At 41.9% G+C, this 25841-nt stretch overlaps 2 protein-coding genes across 2 annotated transcripts; one reads left to right on the top strand and one right to left on the bottom strand.

Moving 5' to 3' along the window:
* Window positions 1–1381: 1381 nt before the first annotated feature.
* On the top strand, window positions 1382–7986 carry chgb (chromogranin B). The gene is made up of 7 exons (XM_029631849.2): window positions 1382–1575; window positions 2450–2496; window positions 2608–2701; window positions 3886–4597; window positions 5880–6021; window positions 6240–6338; window positions 7545–7986. Exons 1-7 carry the CDS (start codon window positions 1527–1529, stop codon window positions 7626–7628), a joined length of 1227 nt encoding a protein of 408 aa, XP_029487709.1. The 5' UTR covers window positions 1382–1526; the 3' UTR covers window positions 7629–7986.
* Window positions 7987–8071: 85 nt separating this feature from the next.
* On the bottom strand, window positions 8072–25168 carry trmt6 (tRNA methyltransferase 6 non-catalytic subunit). Its single transcript, XM_029631848.2, has 12 exons — window positions 24879–25168; window positions 24382–24512; window positions 24162–24271; window positions 23460–23551; window positions 23261–23344; window positions 22945–23069; window positions 10429–10599; window positions 10146–10318; window positions 9921–10006; window positions 9224–9326; window positions 8654–8740; window positions 8072–8547 (listed from the first exon to the last, which is right to left on the bottom strand). Exons 1-12 carry the CDS (start codon window positions 24983–24985, stop codon window positions 8386–8388), a joined length of 1431 nt encoding a protein of 476 aa, XP_029487708.1. The 5' UTR covers window positions 24986–25168; the 3' UTR covers window positions 8072–8385.
* Between the last annotated feature and the right edge of the window lie 673 nt (window positions 25169–25841).

The following is a 25841-nucleotide window of genomic DNA, read 5'->3' as shown; positions in this document are numbered from 1 at the left end:
ACACACGCACACAGCCTTTGGGGAGAATGCCTATATAATTCATAGCATCTGAGCTTTTACGATTCCCTTGTGGGAAACTCCAGAGGTTTAGCAATAGGCTTCATTCACACTCGTATACAGTACATCATCTTTTTTGTCTATTTCACCCCCCACCCTCTCTCTCTCTCTCTCTCTCTCTCTCTCTCTCTCTCCCCCCCCCTCTCTCTCTCTCTCTCCCCCTCTCTCTCCCTATCTCTCTCTCTCTCTCTCGATCTCTCTCTCTCTCTCTCCTCTCTCTCTCTCTCCCCCTCTCTCTCTCTCTCTCTCTCTCTCTCCCTCCCTCTCTCTCTCTCTCTCTCTCTCTCTCTCTCTCTCTCTATCTATCCAGATATCCCCTAAAGATATTAAGACTGACATGCTATTTTTCTCAGTTTCATTTCAAAATGTAGGCCAACGTAGTGACTAAGGCGAAACAGACAGGTTACAAGGCAAGCACAGTACCACATATGTGCCTTATAGATTCAGACATGGCAGAACATTTAGTATGTTTTAAAAAGGAGGCTTCAGCTATCGAAAAACAAGAGATGATCATCAGACATCCAGCAACACAGTGTCACTACAAACCCTCACTCGATCTCCTGCCAGACAGCTCAGAATCCGAATCTGTACTGTACTATTGTCTCTTATGGAATTTCCCTTTGTTTTCTTAAATGGCATGTTCTGACAGCCTACAGCTGTCCATTATTCACATATATTTGACTTAGCTCCAGCCTCCACACACACACACACACACACACACACACACACACACACACACACACACACACACACACACACACACACACACACACACACACACACACACACACAGAGTGGTGGGGGGAGGGGTGGGGCTGCGATGGCTATGTTAAAATAATTTAACATTCCCCGAGCCAAAGAGAGATCATAAAAGTGTTGCATAACTGTTCTCAGAGACTGACGAAAACAGCTGTAACTGGGGGACTCAAAGGAGAAATATATATTAGATGAAGGGTTCTGGAGAGATGACATCGTTTCTTTCATCCCTGAACTGAACTTTGATCTATCGAAATGAAACTTCTTGTTTTGCACCCATTTCTCTGTTACTGACAACTAGTCTGATGTAAACACACTGACACAGCTTGGAACTCTGGTGCCGGTTGTTGCGTTCCCCAAACAAATGTGTACAAAAGACTGTTGACATCTTGCTGTAGGCTATTGTCCCATGTGATATTCATTTGGATGGATACAGAACACATCCTGATTAGGATCTGATCTAATAATGACGCAGGTGTCGTCTACATCCCTCCTACGCCTCTTCCAGTCCAGACCTGATATATGGTGTGCCTCCCCCTACTTCTCAGACAAGAAGCATACCGCAAGAAGAACCCACACAACCGTTCCAATACGCACAGAGGGAGAACGGGAGCTGGGGTAGCTGGCTCGGCAGTGCTGTCTTTAGAGTTTTTGCTTCAAGTTATCAGCTCTTTTTTAATGTCATTTCTACGGAGAGATAATCTAATTCTTCCATGATGAAACTTGTGCTTGTTTTTGCTTTGGTTGCGTCGTTCTTCGCAGGTAAGCTATGGGTGAATTTGGTTTGTTTTCAATGGTGCATGTAGTATATTAGCTGTGTTCCAGCACCATGGAGAGTGCCTCTGCCATGTAGTATAGTAGCTGTGTTCCAGCACCATGGAGAGTGCCTCTGCGTGAGTGTGTGTTGCATGCCTTTTTTTTGTTGCCTTGTATGGCGGATTTTCTCTACTTGACTGTTTATCTTGAGTGAAGTTGTTATAATTTCTCATCTACACTAAGTATACCAAACATTAGGAACACCTTCACCCCCCTTCTTTTTGCACTCAGAAAAGTCTAAATTCGTAGGAGCATGAATTCTAAAAGGTGTCGAAAGTGTTCCACAGGAATGCTGGCCCATGTTGACTCTAATGCTTCCCACAGTTGTGTCAAGTTGGCTGGATGTCCTTTGGGTGGTGGACCATTTTTGAGTCACACGGGAAACTGTTGAATGTGAAAAACCCAGCAGGGCTGCAGTTCTTGACACAAACCAGTGCGCTTGGCGCCTACTGCCATACTCTGTTCGCACTTAAATCGTTCATCTTGCCAATTCACCCTCTGAATGGCACATATACACAATCCATGTCTCAATTGTCTCAAGGCTTAAAAATCCTCTCTAACCTGTCTCCTCCCCTTCATCTACAATGATTGCACTTCATCTACAATGAAGTGACATCAATAAGTGATCATAGCTTTCACCTGGATTCACCTGGTCAGACTGTCATGAAAATAGCAGGTGTTCTTAATGTTTAGTATACTCAGTGTATATCACACGTTCATTTTGCAAAACAAAATGGAACCTTTTACCCGATTGTTTAGGAGAAGTAAGTTGTTTTCAACACAGACCCACATTCTGACCGATCTTCTTACGAATCTACAGAAAATCTATTACTTCCCGTTGGAAAAGAACGACAGAGAGAAGATGTGGTACGAAACATGTTTTTAGTCTCTGGATAACATTGTATTTTTATACAATGGAAATTACAATCTATGCTTTAATGAGAGAATCGTGACAGGTTGCTTGTTACTGTGTTTAAGGTAACACGGTGCTTGGTTGAGGTCCTGTCCAAGGCACTGACCAAACCTGACTCTCACCCTCTGGATCAGGAATGCAAAGACATTCTCAAAGCAGGCAAGTAGTCTTTACATCATCAGTTGTTGTATTTCAAAAGCAGTACATAGAAAAACATAGCATCATAATGGGGGAAAAAATCATCTTAACCAGTACTGTAGGAGGAAATTGCTCTTTTATTGTAGAGACGAATCTAAGGCACGTTTCATTAGTGTACAGTGTGGCTTCCCCAGTTGTGAAAGCAATTGTCAGTGCTTGTTTACATGACTGGGGTTAGTGAACCTTGTTTGTCTACACTGATGCGTGACGCTACCAAGAAATCCCTTTCGTCTGTCTCGCTCTGCAATGTCAATGGAAATCCCTTCCAATTTGGTTTGTTGCAGTTTTAAAACTGCAGTAAACAACGTGCAGTAACTGCAATCAACTGTGGCATTTTGTACGCAGCAACTGCAGAAATGAACTGCAGTTATACTGTACTCTGACTGCAATCTTTTTTCCGTAAGGGAAATGAAGGAAAGGAGAGGAGCAGAGGAAGCAATACTTCAGACTATTGACTTGGAGATGAAAGAACGGTTCCTTCTGGATGGTGGCACCGTTTGTTGCTGATGCAGACAGTAATGTTATACAGAGTTCTTACTGTAGGTCATAGGGACTCGATGGGGCTTCTGCTACCACAGAGACCAGAAATATAGAGCTGCAACCTGGCAACCAGCTGAGGAGATATGAATAGAGCAACCTAGATTGGCTTCTGTATTTATGGAAATTATACTTAGCTGAATATAAATATGACACTATGGGAGACAGACGCTGAGCTTTCTCCATACACTGTTGAGTGCCATTTTGCAATGGTCACCAAAATTAACTAATCAAAGCGAGAGTTTTGGACTATAAGGTTCAATCTGTAAAAAAAAATCTGAGATAAATGTCTTCAAAGTTCCGAACCCTTATTGGTTTGAATAATGTCAGCAATTTTTATATGGTATGATTTTGAACTTAACAACATGAATTGGTGTATTTAGAGGTAGAGAACATTAAACAGAACAAGGCTATGTCAATAGCTAAATTTGAACAAAAATGCAGATAAAACCTTATAGTTCCAAGCTCTCGAAGGGACTATGTTTTGATTGACGGGGAACTTGCGGAGCGGGGCTTGAATTGGACAACATGAGACAATGACAGAGTAGTAGATAGTGTGGATATTGAATGCCCTTTGAATGTCCCTTCTCCCTCCACCTCCTCTACAGGTGCCCAACATGCTGCTCTTCTGGAGAAGAAAAGTGATGAGGAGGTGCTGACCCATAAAGAGGAGGTCAAAGGTCATGAACCTGAGCTTGAGGTTCCAGGGGCTGATGTGAAGGACATCGAGGCCCGCCTGAAGTCTGTGGAGGAGAAGAGAGAGACACCGGAGGACGAAGAGCGCAGCCAGGAGTCATGGGACCTCAACGATGAGAAGGAGAAGAGGATTTGGAAACCAACGCACAGGTATCATCATAAAGAAGTGTCTGAGGAAAAGAGAGAAGAGCCAGACGAAGAACGTAGTCAGGAATCCTGGAGCCTGGGTGATGAGAAGGAGAAGAGATATAGGCCTACCTATCGGTACACCCCAAAGAAATTACACATACGAGATGACAAAAGTGAAAAGTGCAGTCAGGAGTCCTGGGATCTGAAAGATGAGAAGGAAAAGAGAGAGGAGGAAGAGGAAAGAGAGAAAAGAATGTGGAAACCCCCACACAGATATCACCACAAGAAACACCACAAACGAGGTGCTGACTCATCAGAGGAGGAATCAAAGGAAAAGAGATCAGATGAGTCCGAAGAAGAGGAGGATAGAGAGAAGAGAATCTGGAAACCAACAAACAGGTACCATCACAACAAGCGTCACCAACGCAGTGGGGATTCCTCGGCGGAGGAAGAAGAGGAACGAAGGAGTGATTCTGACGAACAGGAGGAGAAAAGGTACGGAGATGCCGAGGAGGAGAGAGAGAGGCAAGAGGCTCTGATGTATTTATCTGTCTATTCATATTTTTCTCTTACAGAAACTGTTTTTCAGGAGTGTATGAGGGGTAGTCAACTAGACTCAGCTGGATTGGGGGGGGGCACAGGTACATAATTATAATAATTAGATCAGGGTTCCCCAAATGGCGGCTTGTGAGCCATTTAGCCCACCATGTTTTCCGAGCAAAAAAGAAAAGAAAACATGATAATAACAATTCATCGTTGGAGATAAAAGACTGTAAAAACACGAGGAAATCAGCTCCATGTGATTTTAATTTAGGAAATCTGTTCCCAACTATTCCCACTCATAATCGAGAGACACGCGATTGTATACAAATGTAAGCAAAGTTTGAAATTATTAAGTTTTACTCAAACATTATATCTGTAAGGGTTTCTTGTGATCAATTTATTTGCAGTCTACAAATGATTTGTAATTATGTTCCAGCCCCCCAACCATCCGCGCAACAAAAAATTGTCCCATGGCTGAATACAGTTGATTTATTGTATTTGAAAATAACAATAATATCATACCTTGATGACATTGAGACACAATTGCATGTGCGTTTTTTAATTGGAGGGAAAAGTTGGGAACAACCCCCCCCCCCCCCCACCCGCCTGTTGCCTGGTAGAAATCTTCACCCATAAAAATGTTACAAAAAGACAGCACGTGCAACTACAAAATGTATTATGCGAGAAATGTAGATGGGAACGCATTCATTATTGATACAGTCATCATTTCAAAGTAAAATTGAAGTCACATGTTGTGTGATCCTCCCAACGCCACTCGTCCAGAAAGCATGCAGAAGAAATAACTTTACAGGGTGGTGAAACCCAGTTTAGGAAACCCTGGGTTGGAGTGCATTTGCCACTACCAGAGTTGGCACACTTGCTATATAATGCAAACATTTTTTTTGTGAGAAAACCATCAATGGAGTTGAAAATGCAATCAATGGTAATTTACCTGCAAAAATATTTTTGACTTGAACTATATCATCACCCACAGCCTTGTATTTGCAGCAAGTCAATTTGATGGACGTTCTCTGGTGGGAAAGTGAGCATATTGTTTTTATGCAGATTTTAGAATACTCACATGAAAACCTGTCTTCAATTGGATGGAAACGTAGCTTATGTCTCAAATGCCACTATGTCTATGTGGCTCTAGTCATATTAGACACAGCCAAAGACATGCTCTGTGTCTGGGAAAGGACCCTGAGTGTATGTTCTGCTGGCGTTTGTGTGACAGGTACCTGGCGGAGAAGAGGAGTGAGGTGGAGAGTCGTCTCCTGGGGGAGATATATGAGAAACGTTCTCCCTGGGCGTACAGAGGATACTACCACCCCGCCTGGTGGAAGAGAGGCATAGAGCCACTTACACCATCACATAAGGTTTCTATGTACTACCTATGATAACATAGATGTCTTGTTAGACTGACGGTCAAAGATTTGAATCCTTTTTTAGTTTGTATGATTGTGTTGATTTAATTCGTAGTGTTTCTAGACACTCGTTTCTTGTATTTCCTTCCACTGTTTCTATTTTGCTTGTTTATCGTACAGAGATATTTTACTGCGATAAAGTTTGATTTGATGTGATTTGATTGGCTAAGATGGAGGAACTGGCAAAGCTGCTGAAGAGGCACCAACTGGCCAGCCAATCAGAGCCAGCGGAAGAGAGGCAGAAGAGCATACCTCTAACCCCAGAGGAGGTAATATCGTCACACAATACCTTTACGTAACATGACATGACACAGAACATTCATCGTTATGGGGAATTACTAGGCTTTATCATAAGCATCATATTGAACTTCTTAGATAAGATCTCCTGAAAGATAACTGAAATGAATGATTAGGTTTTGGATGTTTTATGCTGTTATACACAGACACCAAAATCCAGTTTTTATTGAAGTGAGAAAACACATGGCAAGCCATGAAAATTATGAATGCCCAATATTGGATGTTGCCCTCTGTAGTCTGCTGTGAGAAGAGACTGCCCTCTCTGCTGGATAACAGAAACCATATGCTTATCTCTACGAGACCTGGCTCAGGTTGAGGCTTCACATCTCAAAATGAGCCTTGATATTCTAGAAGGGAAAAGCCTGTGTGTGAATGAGTGTAGGTACAAACACATGAAGAGAAAGCCCCCCTTTGACTCAGAGCATGTCCTCCTACATAGTGGTTGTGGCTCACTAAGCAGCTTAATGTTATTAATATATTCCTCTGCAACTCCTTAATGTTTGGCACCCATAGGCTTCAAAAGAATCAGGAGTAGGCTAAATAAGAGATGTGTGTCCCTGAAAGAAATGGTCCTCTGCACTGTGGAAGCCATCTGCAAGCAAGTCAATCACAGGCTTTGAGACTGTGCTTCTAGCTGCAGAGAAAAGCGCATCTCTTTTTCCTCTATCTCCCGCGGTTTTTATTGCTGCAGCAGCGATTGCACCAAAACCTCCGTAATTGCAGTACATCCCCTCTCCTAAGGGCGCCCTCACGACCCACCGTACCAAACCACCCCTATTAGAGCTGATAGTGGTGCGGCCCGGGCCATGGAGCGATGGAATACAATGGGGGAGGGGAGAGAATGGATGCCTGTTGGCTATTCTTTTTCATCCTGACAGTTTTCAGACTACACTGCAGTGGGAATATCTACACCATTGACCGTATTAAAGATCCAAGGAAAGTAGTGGCTAGGAGGAGTCCGATTTCAGGAGCTGTGGTTACATGGTGTGAAATATGGCCTTTTAAAATGTTTATTTTTATTGAAGGGCTTGCCCTGTTCCAAAAGGGATCAATGCACACAATAAATGTAGTCCTTGAGGTTTCACAATTTTATCAGCGTTCTTTCTACCTAGAATAGTAGCCTAAATGAAGCGATGTAAATGGAGCAATAATAACACGGTGTGTGTGTGTGTTTTCAGGAGAAGGAGCTGCAAAACCTAGCAGCTATGGACATGGAGCTACAGAAAATTGCTGAGAAGATGCATGAAAACAGGAGCAAATAGATAGTGGACAGGCCGACAGGGATGCTAAACTACGAGCTCAGTGTGCTAACCTTGTTTAAGAAAACATTAAAGAGATGGGAGAACAAAAAAACTAATCTAAGAGACTTGCCACAAATTCTGCTGTGATAACATCAACGTAAATAAAGGTTAAATGAAAAAATGCAGGTACAAAAGAATCAGCATGGAGACCGTTTAGTTTCTATTAGATAATATCAAAGATAAAACAGATGCTTTGCTTATTTGTCACAGATTTCTCTATATATATTTAAAGTGTGCATTGCAGTTTTCTTCAAACTTTTGAATGGTTTGTTTGTTTCTTCAGTCTGCATTTAATAAAATATATTATCCTGGGACCAAGCCTAACATCTCAGTATATTTCCTTCTTCGAAACAATTATACAAAGAACTTTAATACCTCATAAACACAGGGCTTATCAACAGTAATAGTATTTTTAGAGCACTGCATTTTATTGAAATTCATACACACAGATGCGTTACGGGATGAGTCTGCGAAAACAAATGACTTCTTTATTGCACCATGGCGCATTCTTCAAAAAAAAATTAATGATAACGAAATGCTGCATTTGGGAGATAAGAGCTTTGGAGAGCAGCTCCATGGCTCAATAGCAGCCAAATTATTATATAACTGACCTTAAGATGCGTGAGAGATTTCAGTCCTATCCCACAAGTACAGTTAAATGATGTCATCAATGATATAAATTTCACAACAAATGGGTGACCGCAATACGTTTTAAGTGTTATCCCTCTGTGGTCTCTGTGAGTTTCAGTCGCTTTGCTGCTGGCTCCTCTCCTCTCGTTGGGCCCATCTTCGGCGTATCCGTAGCAACGGTCGTCCCTGAGAGGAGGTAGCCCCCGCCCCCACTCATCAGCAGCACGGGGTGCGTCCTGTTAGGCAACACCTACACACGCAAACACAGGAAGTGAGGTCAGAGGTAAAAGCTAGCGCTGGTACTACAAACATGGATGCTTCCACAGAGGTACAGTTCAGTTTGAAAATGATTATACCTGGTAATGTCTGATCCAGGAATCGGTGAGTCGCAGGCTGACTGCTCCGCCTTGTTCCCTGAGCTTTGTATAGCACTCTATCAGAGGCTGTGGGAGAGAGAGATTTAATAACAGAGGAGCAACGAAGGCCATAACAGAGTGAACATGACAGGGGTGATATTTCCGAACTCCAGACTAGATTACAGACTGTTTCATCAGTGGATTTGATAGGAGATTTCCCACTGCAGAAAGACAATAAATGTATAATGGCAGTACACTAGGGTCTACTGGCAACAACAAACTATGAAGGGTCTGTAGTACACAAAGTTTGGGTTGTAAAGCAAGAAGATGATTAAATACGCTACATTATTAAGAACACGACACACACTAGAAAGTATGCCCGGTTCCATACACGTATCGCAATACTCTTTAATATCGTGACAAGAAAACAAAACACAAAGCAGGTTTTTATAGGAGCAAAGAGTTTGGTCTGCTTCGTGTTTTCATTTTTGGCCATGGGAAAAATATTGCAATACTGGTATCGCCATCAGTACTACTAGGAGGCACACTAGAGAACACTCCGAATCACACCTCTTTATATTGAGAGTACACTACAAAGGGTCTGGAGGGGGCGAGGAACTTGATAAGGCCCAGTAGAACTGGACAGGGGTGGAACCGACTGGCAATCACCAACCTGAGGAGGAGAACAAACAGAGGTATTAAACACATATTTTACGACCAGTGTGGGGCCCTGTTCGAACACCATAAACATGTTTTCTTCTTTCTGTCCTCCCTCCCGGTGAAAACTGAGCTGGCAAAACTTGACAGATGAAAGCCCTCGCCTCACCGACAAACCAAATGAATAAACGCAGGATGAGATGACGTGTGCTGAAAGCCCAGACATCAATCGTCTTTAACTAGACGTGTCACACCTCTCTCCCTTCTGATCAAGATAACCGCTGAGCGATCCCCTTTTGCTCGTCTTGTGCGGACACGAAGATGTTAGCATGGCCGTGTTTCACTGATTTTTAGACAGTGCAAGAAAACACCAACATGCTGGCAGAGCAGAAACGGTCACTGTGACTATTTACACGGATTATTTAACTCACGTGTCAAGGGGGTGTAATCTTAGTGCCACAGAGCTGTTATACTGGTTATTAGTGCTCATACATGTTTATTACCTCTTATTAATGGTTTCATAAACAAGTCTAGAGTTCACTGTCGCCAAGTGTTATTAAAACAGAAAGATGGTGGAAGGGGGTGAGAGAGATGAGAGAACAGGGCTGACCCGTCAGCGTTCCTCCCCTCCAGCACGGCAGCAGCAGCAGCTAGTTTCTTCCTCTTCTCCTCCATCTTCACCTTCTTCTCCTGGCCCTAAAAAACAACACACAGTTGCTGTTCAATTTGTGCGCCATTGATCGGACTAAGTTGAACAAATCTTTGGAACACGCAAGCACGAACAGGTGTGACAAACAACAGACACCATTTGCTGCTTTACTATGTGCTGTCATACTCTGATCTCTCTAAGTTTCTCCCTCTCCTCTCTCTCCTTGTCCGCGGCAGGGTCTGTACTGGTACTAGTCTCCATGCATTGGTCCTCTGTGTCTGGGCTGCACTCCTTGCTTTCTGCCTTCTCTGAGTCAGTCTGGGTCAGGTTGGACTTGTCCCCATTGGCCTGTCCGGAATCTGCAGTTGTGACAAAAAAAAAAAAACTTGATCAATTCAATAGATAAGATAGTATAGCATTTGTTGGTCTATTAAATGATTACATTCCTAGTATAAACACAAACGCACACCTGCGTCTATGTCTTTGGCCTCTGTGTCCAGTGCCCCCGCCAGCAGTGCGTTGACGTGACAGATGGGGAACTCATGGAGTGTGTCGTGGAAGTGGGAGGGGAACCCAAAGCTCTCCATCCCCGCCCTCACAGGACCTCCTCCTGGGTACATCTGCACCACTGACCCATAGCCTGGATGAGAGAGAGGAGAATAGAACAGAATATGAAGATGGAAGTGTCACCCTCCCAGGGCAAAGAACCTTGGCGTGACCCTGGGCAACACCCTGTCGTTCTCTGCTAACGTCAAAAGCAGTGCTTTTCTTAACTCCTGTTCTGAGCATCTGAGATTTACTATGCAATCTGATACACGTCAGATCAGTTTTCTTGATCTTCTGATCTTGTGTGAAGATAATGTTCTATACACTGATCTTTACAGGAAACCTACTGATCGTAACAGTTTGTTGAGGGCTGATAGTTGTCACCCACTTCCCTTAAAAAATAGTTTGCCCTACAGCCAATTCTGTCGAATCAAAAGAATTTGCAAAAAACAGTCCGATTTTGACAGAAATATGGCTGAGACGCAAAGAAAGTTCAAGGAGAGGGGCTACAAGAATGATCAGATTAATATTGCCATTGAGAAAATTCAAAACAAAACGAGACATGACCTTTTTCAAGGTCAGTCTCGCAAAAAGACGCATTCTTGCGTTCTAACTACCCGCTATTCAAAGTGCTCTGAACAAATTAAGGGAATTGTTCACAAACATTGGCACATCCTAAAATCCGATGATAGTCTCGGTAATGTGTTTTCGGACCTTCCCCTGGTCGTATTCTCGCGGGGCAGAAACCTCAGTGATCAATTGGTAAACTCTGATTTACCACCCCAAGATATTCCTGAACAACGTCTATTTGCGCCCCTACTGGATGGAAATTACAAATGTAATGGCTGTGCTCAATGCAATGGCACTTATAAATGTAGATCCTTCAAACACCCACAAACAGGGAAATCGATCCCAATAAAAGGTGTTATTACGTGCTCCACTAAGGCAGTTATTTATCTTATAACTTGTCCTTGTGGTAAAAATTATGTAGGTAAAACAAAGCGCGAATTAAAAGTACGTATCTCAGAGCATCGTAGCACCATTAGGTGTAAAAACTTTACTTATCCAGTTGCGGCCCACTTCTTGGAGGCAGGCCACTCGATTTCGTCTCTGCGTTATATTGGCATCGAACATGTCACCCTCCCTAGGAGAGGGGGTGACCTTGATAATTTATTGTTAAAACGAGAGGCTGCCTGGATCTTTAATTTAAAGACCCTTGCGCCCTTCGGTCTCAACGTAGACTTTGATCTGAAGCCATTCTTGTGATTATTGTGACTTTGCCATTGTAATTGTGTGTAAACTTGTATAGTCAAATTAATCTATGATCGTATGCTATCCATTTGTTTGTATGCTGTTCTTTGTATGACATTTTAATATTTGATTATTAACCAATGATATTAGGCCACTCCTGGCCATGATTACAGACACCTGTGTCTTTTGACACTATATAAACGAGTCATCCCGCAGTGTTTGTGATTATACCCTGATGAAGACAGCTTGGCTGTCGAAACGTTGGTATTACATTTTTGCATCTGAGCTCCAAGAGCGTGCGGTTCTCTTTTATTTTCAAACGTCAAAAGCAGTGACTCGCTTCTGCAGGTTCATTCTCTACAACATCCGTAGAGTACGACCTTTCCTACCCATGCCCGCGACGTTCAGGCCCCACCCTACCTCGATTGTATCTGTCAAATTTAAGGCCCTGCCTGAAAGCCTGAAATCATTAGCTGCTCCTTTCTGTCCGTCACTTGCTCCCTGCACTCAGCTCACTCTGAACACCCTTCTGTTCATGGCGGTGTGAGTATCCATAGCAGCCCTCGGATGGTTTTATTTGGGTTCTGAGCAAAAAACATGATTATTTTTTATTAAGGTTGTAAAAACTCCAGTAAATCAGTTCCAAGTGATTTTAATTGAAGAAATCTTAAAGAAGTATTCCCACACATAACATAGAGACACATGATCGCATCCAAATGTGAGCAAGGTTTGAAATGATTATGTTTTAGCCAAACGTATCTGTTCGGGCTTCTTGTGGTCAATTTGCAGTTGACAAATGATTTATAATTATGTTCCGGTCCCCGACCATCCTCTCAAGACAAAATCGGCTTGCAGCTGAATAGAGTTGATGATCCTGGCATACATTTTAAAATCAAAACAATACATCTGACTTTGTTTTTACCAATCTAACTACATAACAATAATGTTAATCATTTTATTTCAATGGTAACCCTAAACTGGGTATATCAAGATGTAGCCTAGGCCTATCCACAATACAGGTGAATGCATATTCAATAGTAGTGTGTGCAGACATTGAGTTATTGAGCTTGTTTTGGCTGATCAGTGGAGTCTATGGTGCTACCGATGACAAACAATCAGTTTGCCTTCCATATTAGCCTACGGATCAACAACTTTTGCATATAAGCATCACTCCAGCATATCACGCCTGTATGGAAGGACATCATATTGTCACGCCCTGACCATAGAGAGCTTAGGTCGGGGTGTGACTAGGGTGGGTCATCTAGGTGATTTATATTTCTATGTTGGCCTGGTATGGTTCCCAATCAGAGGCAGCTGTTTATTGTTGTCTCTGATTGGGGATCATATTTAGGCAGCCATTTCTCCTTTGTGTTTTGTGGGATCTTGACTATGGCTAGTTGCCCGTTAGCACTATTGTTAGCTTCACGTTTCTTTTGAGATTTTTTGTTTTGCTGTGAGTTTCACATAGTAATAAAAAGATGTGGAACCCAGATCAAGCTGCGCTTTGGTCCACTTGGGTAGTTTAGCTATCCGTCAAAAAATAAGCGGGTTGAGATTTGAAATCGGTTGACTCCAGAAATCCGTCATTCATTTTAGTCACGCAATTTTACAGTGCAGTATTTCTCAATGGAAAAATGTGCATGAAAATGAATCGTCTCTCATTGAATGACAAAGACTTTATTGCAGAATCCCTACTGTTAACCGTTCAGAATCCCTACTGTTAACCGTTCAGAATCCCTACTGTTAACCGTTCAGAATCCCTACTGTTAACCGTTCAGAATGCCTACTGTTAACCGTTCAGAATCCCTACTGTTAACCGTTCAGAATCCCTACTGTTAACCGTTCAGAATCCCTACTGTTAACCGTTCAGAATCCCTACTGTTAACCGTTCAGAATCCCTACTGTTAACCGTTCACAGACAAAAGGGCGTAGACTTCGGCTTGCTACAGATTTTTGTGTGTGTCTGAACAGCTGAAAAAAAAAACACCAGACGCCTTAACTCCGGCTCCCTATCACATCTCCCTCCATCGCTCATTTCACTTGGTGCACGTTCAAAATGGTAACCAGCTAACGTTAGGAGCGATTAGCCAATGTAGCTAGCTATCTGATATCTTAACACCATGTTTATCTAACCAGCTAATATAGCTATCTAGCCAACACCACATAGGAGTAATCTTTCCTAAAAGGTCACATAGCTATCTGCTTAGCTAGTAAGCTTGCTTATTGCATCCATGTCTGGGCATGTTGACAAGCCTTATTAGTCAATTAATTAAACTAATATGTGCAACAGGAGTTTGATTTTGGTCACTGTGTCAATTCATACATCAATACTGCACCTTTCTGCTGAAGAAAGAGCTAGCTTGCTGCTGCTAATTTCCCCAGCTAGACATTCCTCAGTAATGTGCAGTGCTCGTGGCTCATGCGTTGAGTGGCAGCTGGCATAGCAGCAGTTTTGATATGTAGACTCGCAGGAGAAGGGCTGATACACAAGAAAAGGACAACATCAGCCCGATATATCGATATCTCGTTCTCTACAAGGAACATGATTGTTTTCTGTGAAATAATCTCTCCTGTGTTATATTTGATCAGGTTGAAGCACTTTTGACACCATGTTGTGATCTTAGTCAGATGGGACTGTATTGTGCAGCGATGGTTGAACCAGCTTCCCTCTGAAGCTAGGACAGCAGAGTCCCTGCCCATCTTCCAAAAACATCTAAAACCCTATCTCTTCAAAGAGTATCTTAAATAATCCCACAGCATCCCCCCGTCCCCCCTCTCATCACTCCCCACCCTAACAAAAAAAAAAGGCTTTCGTAAACTAACACTCGCACTTTAATCCCCCCCCTTATTAGCGGACTTTGCTGATAGCTATTTTGAGGGATTATTTTTACTATGACGATGATACAGCGCATTTGGAAAGTATTCAGACTCCTTGACTTTTTCAACATTTTGTTACGTTACAGCCTTATTCTAAAATTTATTAAATCGCCCCCCAATCTACACACAATACCCCATAAAGACAAAGCAAAACAGGTTTTTAGAATTTTTGCTAAATGAAAGAAAATACTGAAATATCACATTTACTTATGTATTCAGACACTTTACTCAGTACTTTGTTGAAGGACCTTTGGCAGCAACTACAGACTCAAGTATTCTTGGGTATGTCGGGACTTTCATTAATGTGATGACTGTTATCGACTCAAACTATGTTTAATTGTTACCTGATTAAATTATTCATGTAGCAATTAACTCATTAGGAATTTGGGGCACCACGGAGAAGTTGTTTAATGAATTATCTTGAGTTTAAGTCGGGAGATGGTATAAGATATATCAATAACAGTCATTTATTAATCATGACCTCATACAGTCTCATTCTGAACATCGCAGACCTCTTGAATCCGAAAAACCCCAGCCTTTTCTGATCATTCAGTACAACACAAATGTATTTAGATAATTTATTAACTAACTAAATAATAACACACACTTACATGAGACAAAAGTCCCTAGTGGACTGACACAATGTGATGGCTTGTTACACATACAGAGAGGGAGGGGTAGATAAAAAGAGGGAGACAAAAATCGTCAAAATTATCGTACATACATTTGGAAACTACGCTCACAGCAATCAGAATACTTAATACCCTAACCAGCGCCCATGCGATAAGAAATGCAATGTATATATTAACGCGTAGATGTCTTTGTTTGCCATCTATCTCTGTTGAACCAATCAACCCTTCTATGTGGACAGGGTAGTTATAGTTCATGCATCGGTGTAAGGCTTCGGCTTGTCCACCTGTGGTCACCATGTCCTTAGTTGTAGAGCTTCTCTGGTAGTGGAGTGTTCAAGTAGAATTCCTACTCAGATGCGCCAGTGATTGTCTGAGATGGGATTTCTTCCTTCCCACCTCGTGTCTTTAGTCAAAGTTCTGGGACCACTTTCACAGGCACAGCTGCAGACTGACTGTTTCTGGTCTTGTAGTGGAGGTTATCTTCTCACCTCGTGTTGAGTCTCAGAGTTTCAACAATTCGTAACGTTGAGCTCACGCTGTCCGTCTGCTGGTCTGAATATGTTCATTCTTAGCGAGTTCTTTTAAGCACTCTGGTCAGAAAGGGCAGATCCACCACACTGACACGCTCCTCTGACCTCATTTGGAGCGTAACAAAAAATAGTTTAATCGTTCTTCATATTGTATTAACATCAAATTGGATGGAAACTTAACAGTCGAAGGGGGTTTCCTTCCTAAGTTACAGTATTTTCGTTATACAGTTAATGACATCACAAAATAAACAATATGACATGACTATTCTTTAGATCCACACTGACCATTCCTAACATGCCTATCACAGAAATATTGTTCCAATATTCACTTTTTGGGTGTTATTGTTTTTTGCGGCAAAAGTCTTCTGAGGGGACAAAGGCATTGCTTTGGTAATACTAGAGAGCAGAAGATGCCAGGAGAGTCATAACAAGTATGACGCTCCAAGCTTGGCAAACCTGTATTTGGGGAGTATCTCCCATTCTTCTCTGCAGATCTTCTCAAGCTCTGTCAGGTTGGATGGGGAGCGTCGCTGCAGAGATGTTCGATCGAGTTCAAGTCCGGGCTCTGGCTGGGCCACTCAAGGACACACCTGCGTTGTCTTGGATGTGTGCTTAGGGTCATTGTCCTGGTGGAAGGTGAACCTTTGCCCCAGTCGGAGGTCCTGAGCAGGCTTTCACCAAGGATCTCAAGGATCTCTCTGTACTTTTCTACGTTAATTTCCCCCCCTTGATCCTCAATAGTCTCTGCCCCTGCCACTGAAAAACATCCCCACAGCATGATGCTGCCACCACCATGCTTCACCATAGGGATGGTTCTAGGTTTTCTCCAGACGTGACGCTTGGCAGTCAGGACAAAGTGTTCAATCTTGGTTTCATCAGACCAGAGAATCTTGTTTCTCATGGTCTGAGCCATTTGGGGTGCCATTTGGCAAACTCCAAGTGGGCTGTCATGTGCCTTTTACTGAGTGGCTTCCGTCTGGCCACTCCATAAAAGCCTGATTGGTGGAGTGTTGCAGAGATGGTTGTCTTTCTGGAAGGTTCTCCCAAATCCATAGAAGAACTCTGGAGCTCTATCAGAGTGACCATAAGGCAACCAGCTCTAGGAAGAGTCTTGGTGGTTCCAAACTTCTTCCATTTAAGAATGATGGTGTTCTTGGACCCCTTCAATGCTACAGACATTTTTTGGTACCCTTCCCCAGATTGGTGCCTTGACACAATCCTGTCTCGGAGCTCTACGGACAATTCCTTTGACCCCATGGCTTGTTTTTTTCCCATGACATGCACTGTTAACTGTGGGACCTTACATAGACAGGTGTGTGCCTTTCCAAATCAAATAAATTTACCACAGGTGGACTCCAATCAAGCTGTAGACACATTTCAAGGATGATCAATGGAAACAGGATGCACCTGCGCTAAATTGAGTATCATAGCAAAGTGTCTGAATACGTATGTAAATAAGGTATGTTTATTTTTTATACATTTGCAAAACAAAAACTGTTTTTGTTTTGTCATTGTGTAAATTATACAGATTATATTATTTATCCATTTTAGAATAAGGCTGTAACATAAGAAAATGTGGAAAAAGTCAAGGGGTCTGTGGCAGTCATGACATTTTGTGCCCGCTGGTTATTGTCATGCAAAAGACTGCCTGTCTCACGGTAATTTACCGTTAATTAACACACGCACATTTAGCATTTCCATGCCTCAATGCATACAAGCCGCTGATGCGCGCCTTTGGAAAATACCACAATAAATACATGATTTATTTTAAGCAGATCTAAAGAAAGGTTATGACGAGGAAAATGGATTTCAGAAGAACAGAATGTAATTGGCCTATTGTATGTGATGTCACAGTGCCGTGCCATAGACTGTAGGCTTCTGCATTTTGAAGACAAGATATGCTTATAAGTCCTGTGCCATTATTTTAGGTGAATAAAATAGAACCAATATATTTCCCCAATCCGGATCGAGTACGCATATGTGGATATGGATAAGTGGATATGTTGAGCGTAAAAGTGATCACCTGAAACAAGTCCTATATGCTAGACTTAAGAGTTATTTGGAAACTTAAGTTGTGAATGACACATACCTTGGAATGACGTAGAAATCCAAAGATATGGGCTGTACGATGAGACTATAAATGGGACCCATGTCGTCCAAGTTATACTTTTGACTCATCTGTCCATAGAACATTCTTTCAAGATTCTTGATCATCCTCCAGGTGCTTTTTTGTCATAATTGAGTCAACTTTTTGGATGACATGGGTCCCATTATGCCCGGCGAAAACAAAACACTGCATTTCATAGTAAGAACCTCAAACCAATGGTCAAGCATGGTGGTGGTAGTGTGATTGTTTGGGGATGCTTTGCTGCCTCAGGACCTGGGCGACTCGCCTTAAAAGGAGGAACCATAAATTCTGCTCTGTGTCAGAGAACTCTACAGGACAATGACAGGCCATCCGTCTGTGAGCTGAAGCGCAGCTGGGTCATGCAGCAAGGTTGAAGATCTGATAACATTCAGTTTTTTTTTTAAACTTGCAAAAATAGAGATTATCAGAAAGGGGGCAAATACTTTTTCACGACACACATCAACCACTGTTTGAGGAGCATATTCCCGCTGTGCGACAAATTATATTCCGCCCAATATAATTTGCAGATACCCCGTGCTTAATTTGGGAAAACAAGTTACATCTGTTCGGGAACATCAATAGTAACATGTTTTCAAAACAAAACATATTTCATTAAAATGTTGACAGGCCATCTGTGCCAAAGGAGTTTGGTAGCACCTTAATTGGGGTGAATGGGCTTGTGGTAATGGCTGGAGTGGAATCAGTGGAATGGGATCAAATGCATCAAACACATGGTTTCCAGGTGTTTGGTGCCATTCCATTTGCTCCGTTCTGGACATTATTATGAGCCGTTCTCCCCTCAGCAGCCTCCACTGCTCTGCATGCACGAGAAGGGAATGAAGGAGATGAGATGGAAAAGCAGTGGTGAGATATTCTGTAATAGCTAAAAGGTAATGTGTCAGCCTATTAATTATGAAAATATACAAAATTCATTATTACTAGGCCATTCAAAACCAAATACAAATTCTCTATAATTGTAGGACAACTGTAAGCCGCCCTGCACAATCAATGAACCAACAGCATCGCCTAGGGCGATACTATCCCTCCCAGACTCGTGGGTAATACAGTCCACACTTAAAGGCAATTACTACAATTCATTTAATTTTGGAGTATAGGCTAGACCAATTATGTACCAAAGACATCTCATATCCGTTTTGTTTTATGTTTTTCTGCTGTGTGTAATATGCGGTAAACTCAAACCTTAGTTTAAAAAACTAAGGTTTTACCATCATTTTGATTCAGGTATTTTCACCCTTAGGCTCATATATTTAAGTTACAGTGTTAACAGTGGCCAAGTAGGCTATCGCAGCTATTTGATCATGATGTAGGCCTACCAGAGTGGCCTACTATCAAAAACAATGGAATGTAGGCCTACAGTCCATGAGACTTTTGAAAAAAAACATGCAGGGCTTGACAACCTGTTTATATACTTGTCCTTCAGACACGGAGGCGACTGAAAATGTTTTTTTTTTTTTTTTTGATGGAAGAAACCACCAAAATAAAATGCATTATTATTCCCATGCCATTAATACAGAGAATCAGACAAATTATGCTACCCTCTGCCTATTGGCCACTTAGCGTATTCAATCCACTTTCAAAATACAACACTGCCCCTTTAAGACAAAAAAAGGCTCTTTACCTGACTTGCTTTTTCAAATATGTCTAGAAATGTACACATTTTGTGCTCTTGAAGGAAGCAATCACTCCCCTATTGCTGCCTACAAATGATCTATAACTGGGCTAATAACTCAATAACTAGCAAAGGATATAAACAAAATGTGCACACGTGGCTACAAGCAGCTCTCGCTTTGATCTCAACACATGCGCATCTACCGGCGGTCACGAGTCATGAAGACAGTCAAATTCCAAATGACCGTTTAGTCACGGTAATTAGGCTTCTCCAAGCTCTGATGATGCTGCTGGTCATTAGTAGCCTACCAAACTTGCTAACTGCCTGGTACTCAGCACTAATCACTCTGACATCAATGCAAATGTTTGGAAAATCTAATCAAACACTTAATGAGAGCCCAGGAGCTCATGTTTCGCAACATTTCTATAGGCTACGCAATTGCGGAAGAAAACAGTGATGGTCGCTAATAAAAAGACGAGCATCCCATCAGCTTTCTATAGGCTAGGCCTACTATATTTATTTCTCAACTTTCCTAATATTAAGCACACTGCTTATATTTACAACATGAGTATAGCCTACCTGGCAGGCATGAAAATAACCCACGGGAAAAAGCGTCCTCCATTTGCAATTTAAGTGCATTTATGTTTTGATACAGGTGCATGATAATGGTCCATTCTAAATCAAAACAAATGTCATACATATTACTTAGTATTTAAAAGACAAGATTAAATCAAGAATAGTCTGATGGGTGACAATATTAGCCTATCACTTGTGAATTATACCAAATCAAATAGTATGTCACATGCGCCGAATACAACAGGTGTAGTAGACTTTACAGTGACATGCTTACTTACAAGCCATTAACCAACAATGCAGTTAAGGAAAATATCTTCTTTTTTTTTTACTATAAAATTATATTATTATCACTTGTGAATAATAAGAAACAATGCCTTTTTTTGTCGACTTCTTCAAATCATAGTCGCACACCTTATGTAAGCCTAGCCCATAGGCTTATATGTTTTAATAAGGTTTGTATCACAACTAAAGTGGCCAAATAACTTCTTAAAATGAAGCACATTAATCAGCTTTACAGGGGGTTTAGAGTCTAACTGGGATACATAAGCTGCAAGTGAGTTTCAAGTTTGGGGAAGATCATTTTCACCATAAAAATTAGCCTTTATAATGCATAATCGCATTTGCCGTCACTTTTGATAATGGTGTTTTCCGCTAATGGAACAGTCGTGCTTATGGCCTACTACCATGTGCTCATTGCTTCACTTATAATGTGAAGAAATAGCCTAATAGTTTATCAACATTTTAAGCTAAACGTTCTGATCTGTTGCGTCAGCCACATTGCATAAAAAAAAGTTGTTTTGATGCTAGTGGTTGTATTAATTTGGGATCTATCGCATCCCACAACTGTCCCAGACTATGTATGAAATATTTATTTCTTGCACAGAATAAGTCATACTATGGGGGACAGTAGATTGACATGGACAGCAAAAGCACTAGCCTGTTAGCCAACAAGATGAGTAGGCCTAACGAAAAGTAAATGTGGAGAGTTCTTCCAATATCTTCAATATGCACCTCGGAATTGGATAAGGACGCACGCAGTTACGTCCCCAATGTGTCCGTCTTCACTTGTATCCTGGTGAAAAAGACTCGATCACGTGACCGACAGCCATGAGAGTGAGAGACGCTTCGGATTGCGCAGCAGACTCCCGGAGAAAGGCACAACGCAGCACTCCGAGCCGCAAAAGGCATGGATTCTTTTAGGGTGCATTACGGCCACAAAGGGGATGCTGCCGTGAAATTTGAGGAATTATAAAGTGCTTGTCAAATTGTGAATGAGAGACTGATGAAGTGTGTACAGCCTGCACAAAAAAACAAAGCAGAGCTCATGCCTTTCAAGCAACTTTTTTCAAATCATCATTAAAGTCTCATCATGCAGCCTTAGAATGTATTAAAAATCAAAACATATAGCCCAACGTTTGTAGCACAAATAAAAAGTTAGTTTAATAACTTCAAATTAAGCATATAGGAGTACTTATTTCTTTGTTAACCCCTCAACGCAGAATAGCCTCATGTGCGCACTCCCTCAAATTGGTTGGAGAAAATATATTTTATTTAGCTTTGTTCAATTGTATTCTTCATACTACAAAATAAGGCCACGGAATAATAAGCAAATCTTGCCCGCTAAATGAACTTCTGTAGCCCACAGCTATTTGGTATAGACATCAGACAACTCAGAGTATGCTATTCTGTTATTCTGAAATAGACTACATTTTCTTTATATCATGCTTTTTTATTTTAAATAAATAATGGATTTATTGTGAAGGTGTATGTAGGCTATATTACATGGATTTATTAGACCTTTTAAAATGGCTTGTAGGCTGCTAAATGTGTTTATGTTAATTGACGGCCAATTACTGTGAGACCGGCAGCTTTTTGCTTGGCAATCACCAGCTAACACACTTTTATGACATCCACAGCCCTACTCACGACCACAGTTATCAACACAGTCCAGTTCAAAGTAAATGGCACAGATCCATATATGGCAATGGTCTATTTGCATATAGGCCTACTGCAGCTCTGATTGGTTGTCGCAACGGTCTGTGTAGAATCCTACTCTGATGCGTTCTGCCTACAACAAAATCTCTTGCATTGTTTGTTTCGTTCTGTTGCATTGGAAGTGGCTAATATTGTGTTGATTAGATCACCATTGCCACAGGAAAGGGAAACGTTGATAGTGTTAACTTTCTAGTGTTAAGTTTTCCCTGTTAGTTAAGTGAAGTTCAATCTCGTGCTTCTCTCCGTGGCCTGACATTTCTTCTGCGCTCTATAAAGCAGTCCTGGGGAGCCGCGAAGCAGTCTCGGGGCTACTGTGTGCACACACGCAGCTTAGACTGAACATTGGACCAGAGTGCATTTCCTATGGTCATGACTCATGACTGCCGGTGTGGCATACGGTCACCGCAGCAGCTCTAGACCCACCTAGCGATCTTAAGGTAAATGCACTAACTGTAAGTTGCTCTGGATAAGAGCATCTGCTAAATGACTAAAATGTCATGAAAAAAAGTGTCTACTCGTTACAGGACCTTCCAATTTAAATGTATCACATAAAACGTTGACTGCTGACATGGCAGTCAGAGCATGGTAAACATAGACAGGGAATAGACCGGCTTGCCACAGAGCAAACACAATTCATAAACCATGCAGAATTAAGCCATCATGTGCGATTCCGATATGGCACCCTATTCCCTGCATAGTGCACTACTTTTGAGGCTCTGTTCAAACCTACTACACTATATAGGGAATAGGGTGCCATTTTAGATGCAGATCATGGCAGGTCTAGCCATGATACATCCAGACATTTCTATAGTCCAGTTACCTCCCATCCTCTCCATGACAGCCCCCAGCACCAGTCCAGCACAGGTCTCAAACACCAGCACCTTACTGCCTGCATGGATATTCCCCAGAGTCAACATCTGGGCAAGGGTGTCATACCGCAGGTGGCTGGTGGAGGGAGGCAGAGACACAGTCTTGGTTACTACAACAACCACATACAATACAGAGAGGAACTTCTCTTAATAAAAACTGAATTTGGGCCCAGAGGTTTTCCTGACCACTTGACCTAGCCAGGAAAAAAAATCAGGACCTACAAATAGGCCTCGGTATGACTTAGCTGGCATGGTGGCTACACTCACCATATCTTCCCTGGTTCTCTGCCGTGGTACATCATAGCCAGGACACGACAGGAGGGCCTTAGAACCATCACACTGTTCTCATACCTGGAGGGAACAGAACACAAGTCATTCAGAACTTGGAAAGCCCTATTTCATTCATCACTAACCCTGGTCCTGGAGTGTGTGTGTGCATATATATCTATATATTCCACTGACTCACTTTTTCTTTTTTTTCTTGATGTATTTCTCCTGTGCAAACTCAGTCTTGTCCCTGAATGTTGTACTGTTCTCTATCAGCTGCTGGACTATTTCCTATGGAAAGTGAAGTCAGAGGAGCATCCTCAACAAAAACAAATCTTTCACCATGACTTCCAACGCATACTGAACAAAAACATAAATGCAACATGTAAAGCATTCGTCCCATGTTTCATGAGCTGAAATAAAAGATCACAGAAATTGTCCATATGCACAAAAAGCTTATTGCTCTCAAATTTTGTGCACAAATTTGTTTACATCCCCGTTCGTGAGCATGTCTCCTTTGCCATAATCCATCTATCTGACAGGTGTGGCATAATATGAAGCTGAATAAACAGCATGATCATTACACAGGTACACCTTGTGCTGGGGACAAAAGGCCATTCTAAAATGTGCAGTTTTGTTACAACACAATGCCACGGATGTCTAAAGTTGAGGGAGCGTGCAATTGGCATGCTGACTGCCGGAATGTCCACCAGAGCTGTTGCCAGATAATTGAATGTTAATTTCTCTACCAATGTCATTTTATAGAGTCCAGCCTCACAACCGCAGACCACGTGTAACCACGTCAGTCCAAGATCTCCACTTCCGGCTAGTGACAACTAATCCACATTAATGACAACTAATCCACATTAATGACAACTAATCCACATATATCCAGAGGTACCTGTCCCTTCAGACCCTGCTCTTTGAGGGTCTCAATATCATCTCTGGTGAGTTTCTGTGATTTCCCATCATCCAGAATGTTCCTGTTGTCCGTTCCTGCTTCCTTGGCATCTAAAGAGGCGCACAAAAACAAGACACAGACATCAACTCGGTGCCTGGACAACTGAACCCTTACTGGAATGAGAGAATAATGGAGATTGTGGTTGTCGGCATGTAGCTACCTGCAGAGCTCTCGGCGCATTTAGGTTTCCGTGGCTGCAGTGTCCCACCAGTCACAACTTCAAAGGTGGTCCCATACAACTCCCCCACTGCATTGTCCAGGAAGAACCACTGCTTTTCAAATACTGTTTTCCTGGGGTTGGGAAGAAGACATGTCAGATCATCTCAAACGCACATTGACACACAGTGAGTCCACTGTGATACACTATACTGACTACACAACTGGAGTACTGCCAATATGTCATCCAGCTTGAAGCTGGCAACATGACATTCTCTTCTATAAATGTAAAAATGCTACGTTAAAGTTACCTGGCTGAGTATCCTGCTCCTAGCTAGCAAGCAATGATGACAATTGGACAATGCTAATCCACCAGACATAGCTTGCAAACTAGTAACACTAGTACAGGCAAAAGGTTTGACTTGACTGTGAAGCATTGTTAGCGAACGTAAATCAACAGATAAGGCGATTGTGCATGTGCAAAGTTGTGTGAGGACTCACTTTTTCTTTTGAATCTGCACAGCTTTGTAGATGTCTCCCCGTTTCAGTACTACGTAGTCACCCTCATTCACTCTGTGCTGGGAGTCATTATCGCCATTGTCCGCCATTAGAAAGCTTGATAGCCAGCTTAGTAGTAAAGTCGATTTTTCACCCACTAGAATGTGAGTTTTAAATCACCAAAGAGAATAGTAATGTACTGAAATCAAGTATTTTTGGGAGAGATCGCCTACTGAATTTACCCACGTGCTAGGCTGCATTTCCTTAGCATTCAGGACAATTAGTCAACGCTGTATCAATCGCTCATCGTACTCGACTCTGATTGGCTCATTGATGTTCGTAGAGCGTATTCTCCAATGGTAGATAAGTACCAGGATTTTCTAGCTTCCGATAGGTGGTCGAGAAAACAGGGGGAAAATCGACTTCAGAAATATCAATTTCGTTTGTGACTAGAAGACTACTAGCGGAAGTGTGGCTTTTGTAGCACATCATAATATAATAATCCCTAACCAAAACCTAATTATCTTTACCGGCTACATTCATTATCTTAACCTGCTACGGAAAAGGCACTTCCGGTCGTGGCTGTGTTTTACCTAGTCATCCCCGCCATGAATATATTTTTGTTGTTGATACAATACAAATTTCGAGATACTAACTAAACATTTCGAGAAACTAACTCGACATTTAAAGAGACTAACATGACATTTCAAGATACTAAAACATACAGGATATATTACTTAATTTGTAGCATTATGTGGCGATTTCCATCTATCCATGTTGCAGAGATCAGCAAAGCAGGGCCGACGGCAACGTGTTGAGCTAGCATAAGCTTTTGATTCGCTTTAACAACAACTGCTGACACAAAAGCGTTTAAAATAAGGATAAAGTACTGTTGGGTAGGACCCATCTGTTCCAACACTATATTGCAGGCAACTATGAAATGTGAAATTATGTATTCATGACTGT

The sequence above is a fragment of the Oncorhynchus nerka genome, linkage group LG24 (assembly GCF_034236695.1).
Source record: "Oncorhynchus nerka isolate Pitt River linkage group LG24, Oner_Uvic_2.0, whole genome shotgun sequence".
NCBI lineage: Eukaryota > Metazoa > Chordata > Actinopteri > Salmoniformes > Salmonidae > Oncorhynchus > Oncorhynchus nerka.
The sequence above is the reverse complement of the archived record's forward strand: the minus strand, read 5'-3'. Positions and strand labels throughout refer to the sequence as shown.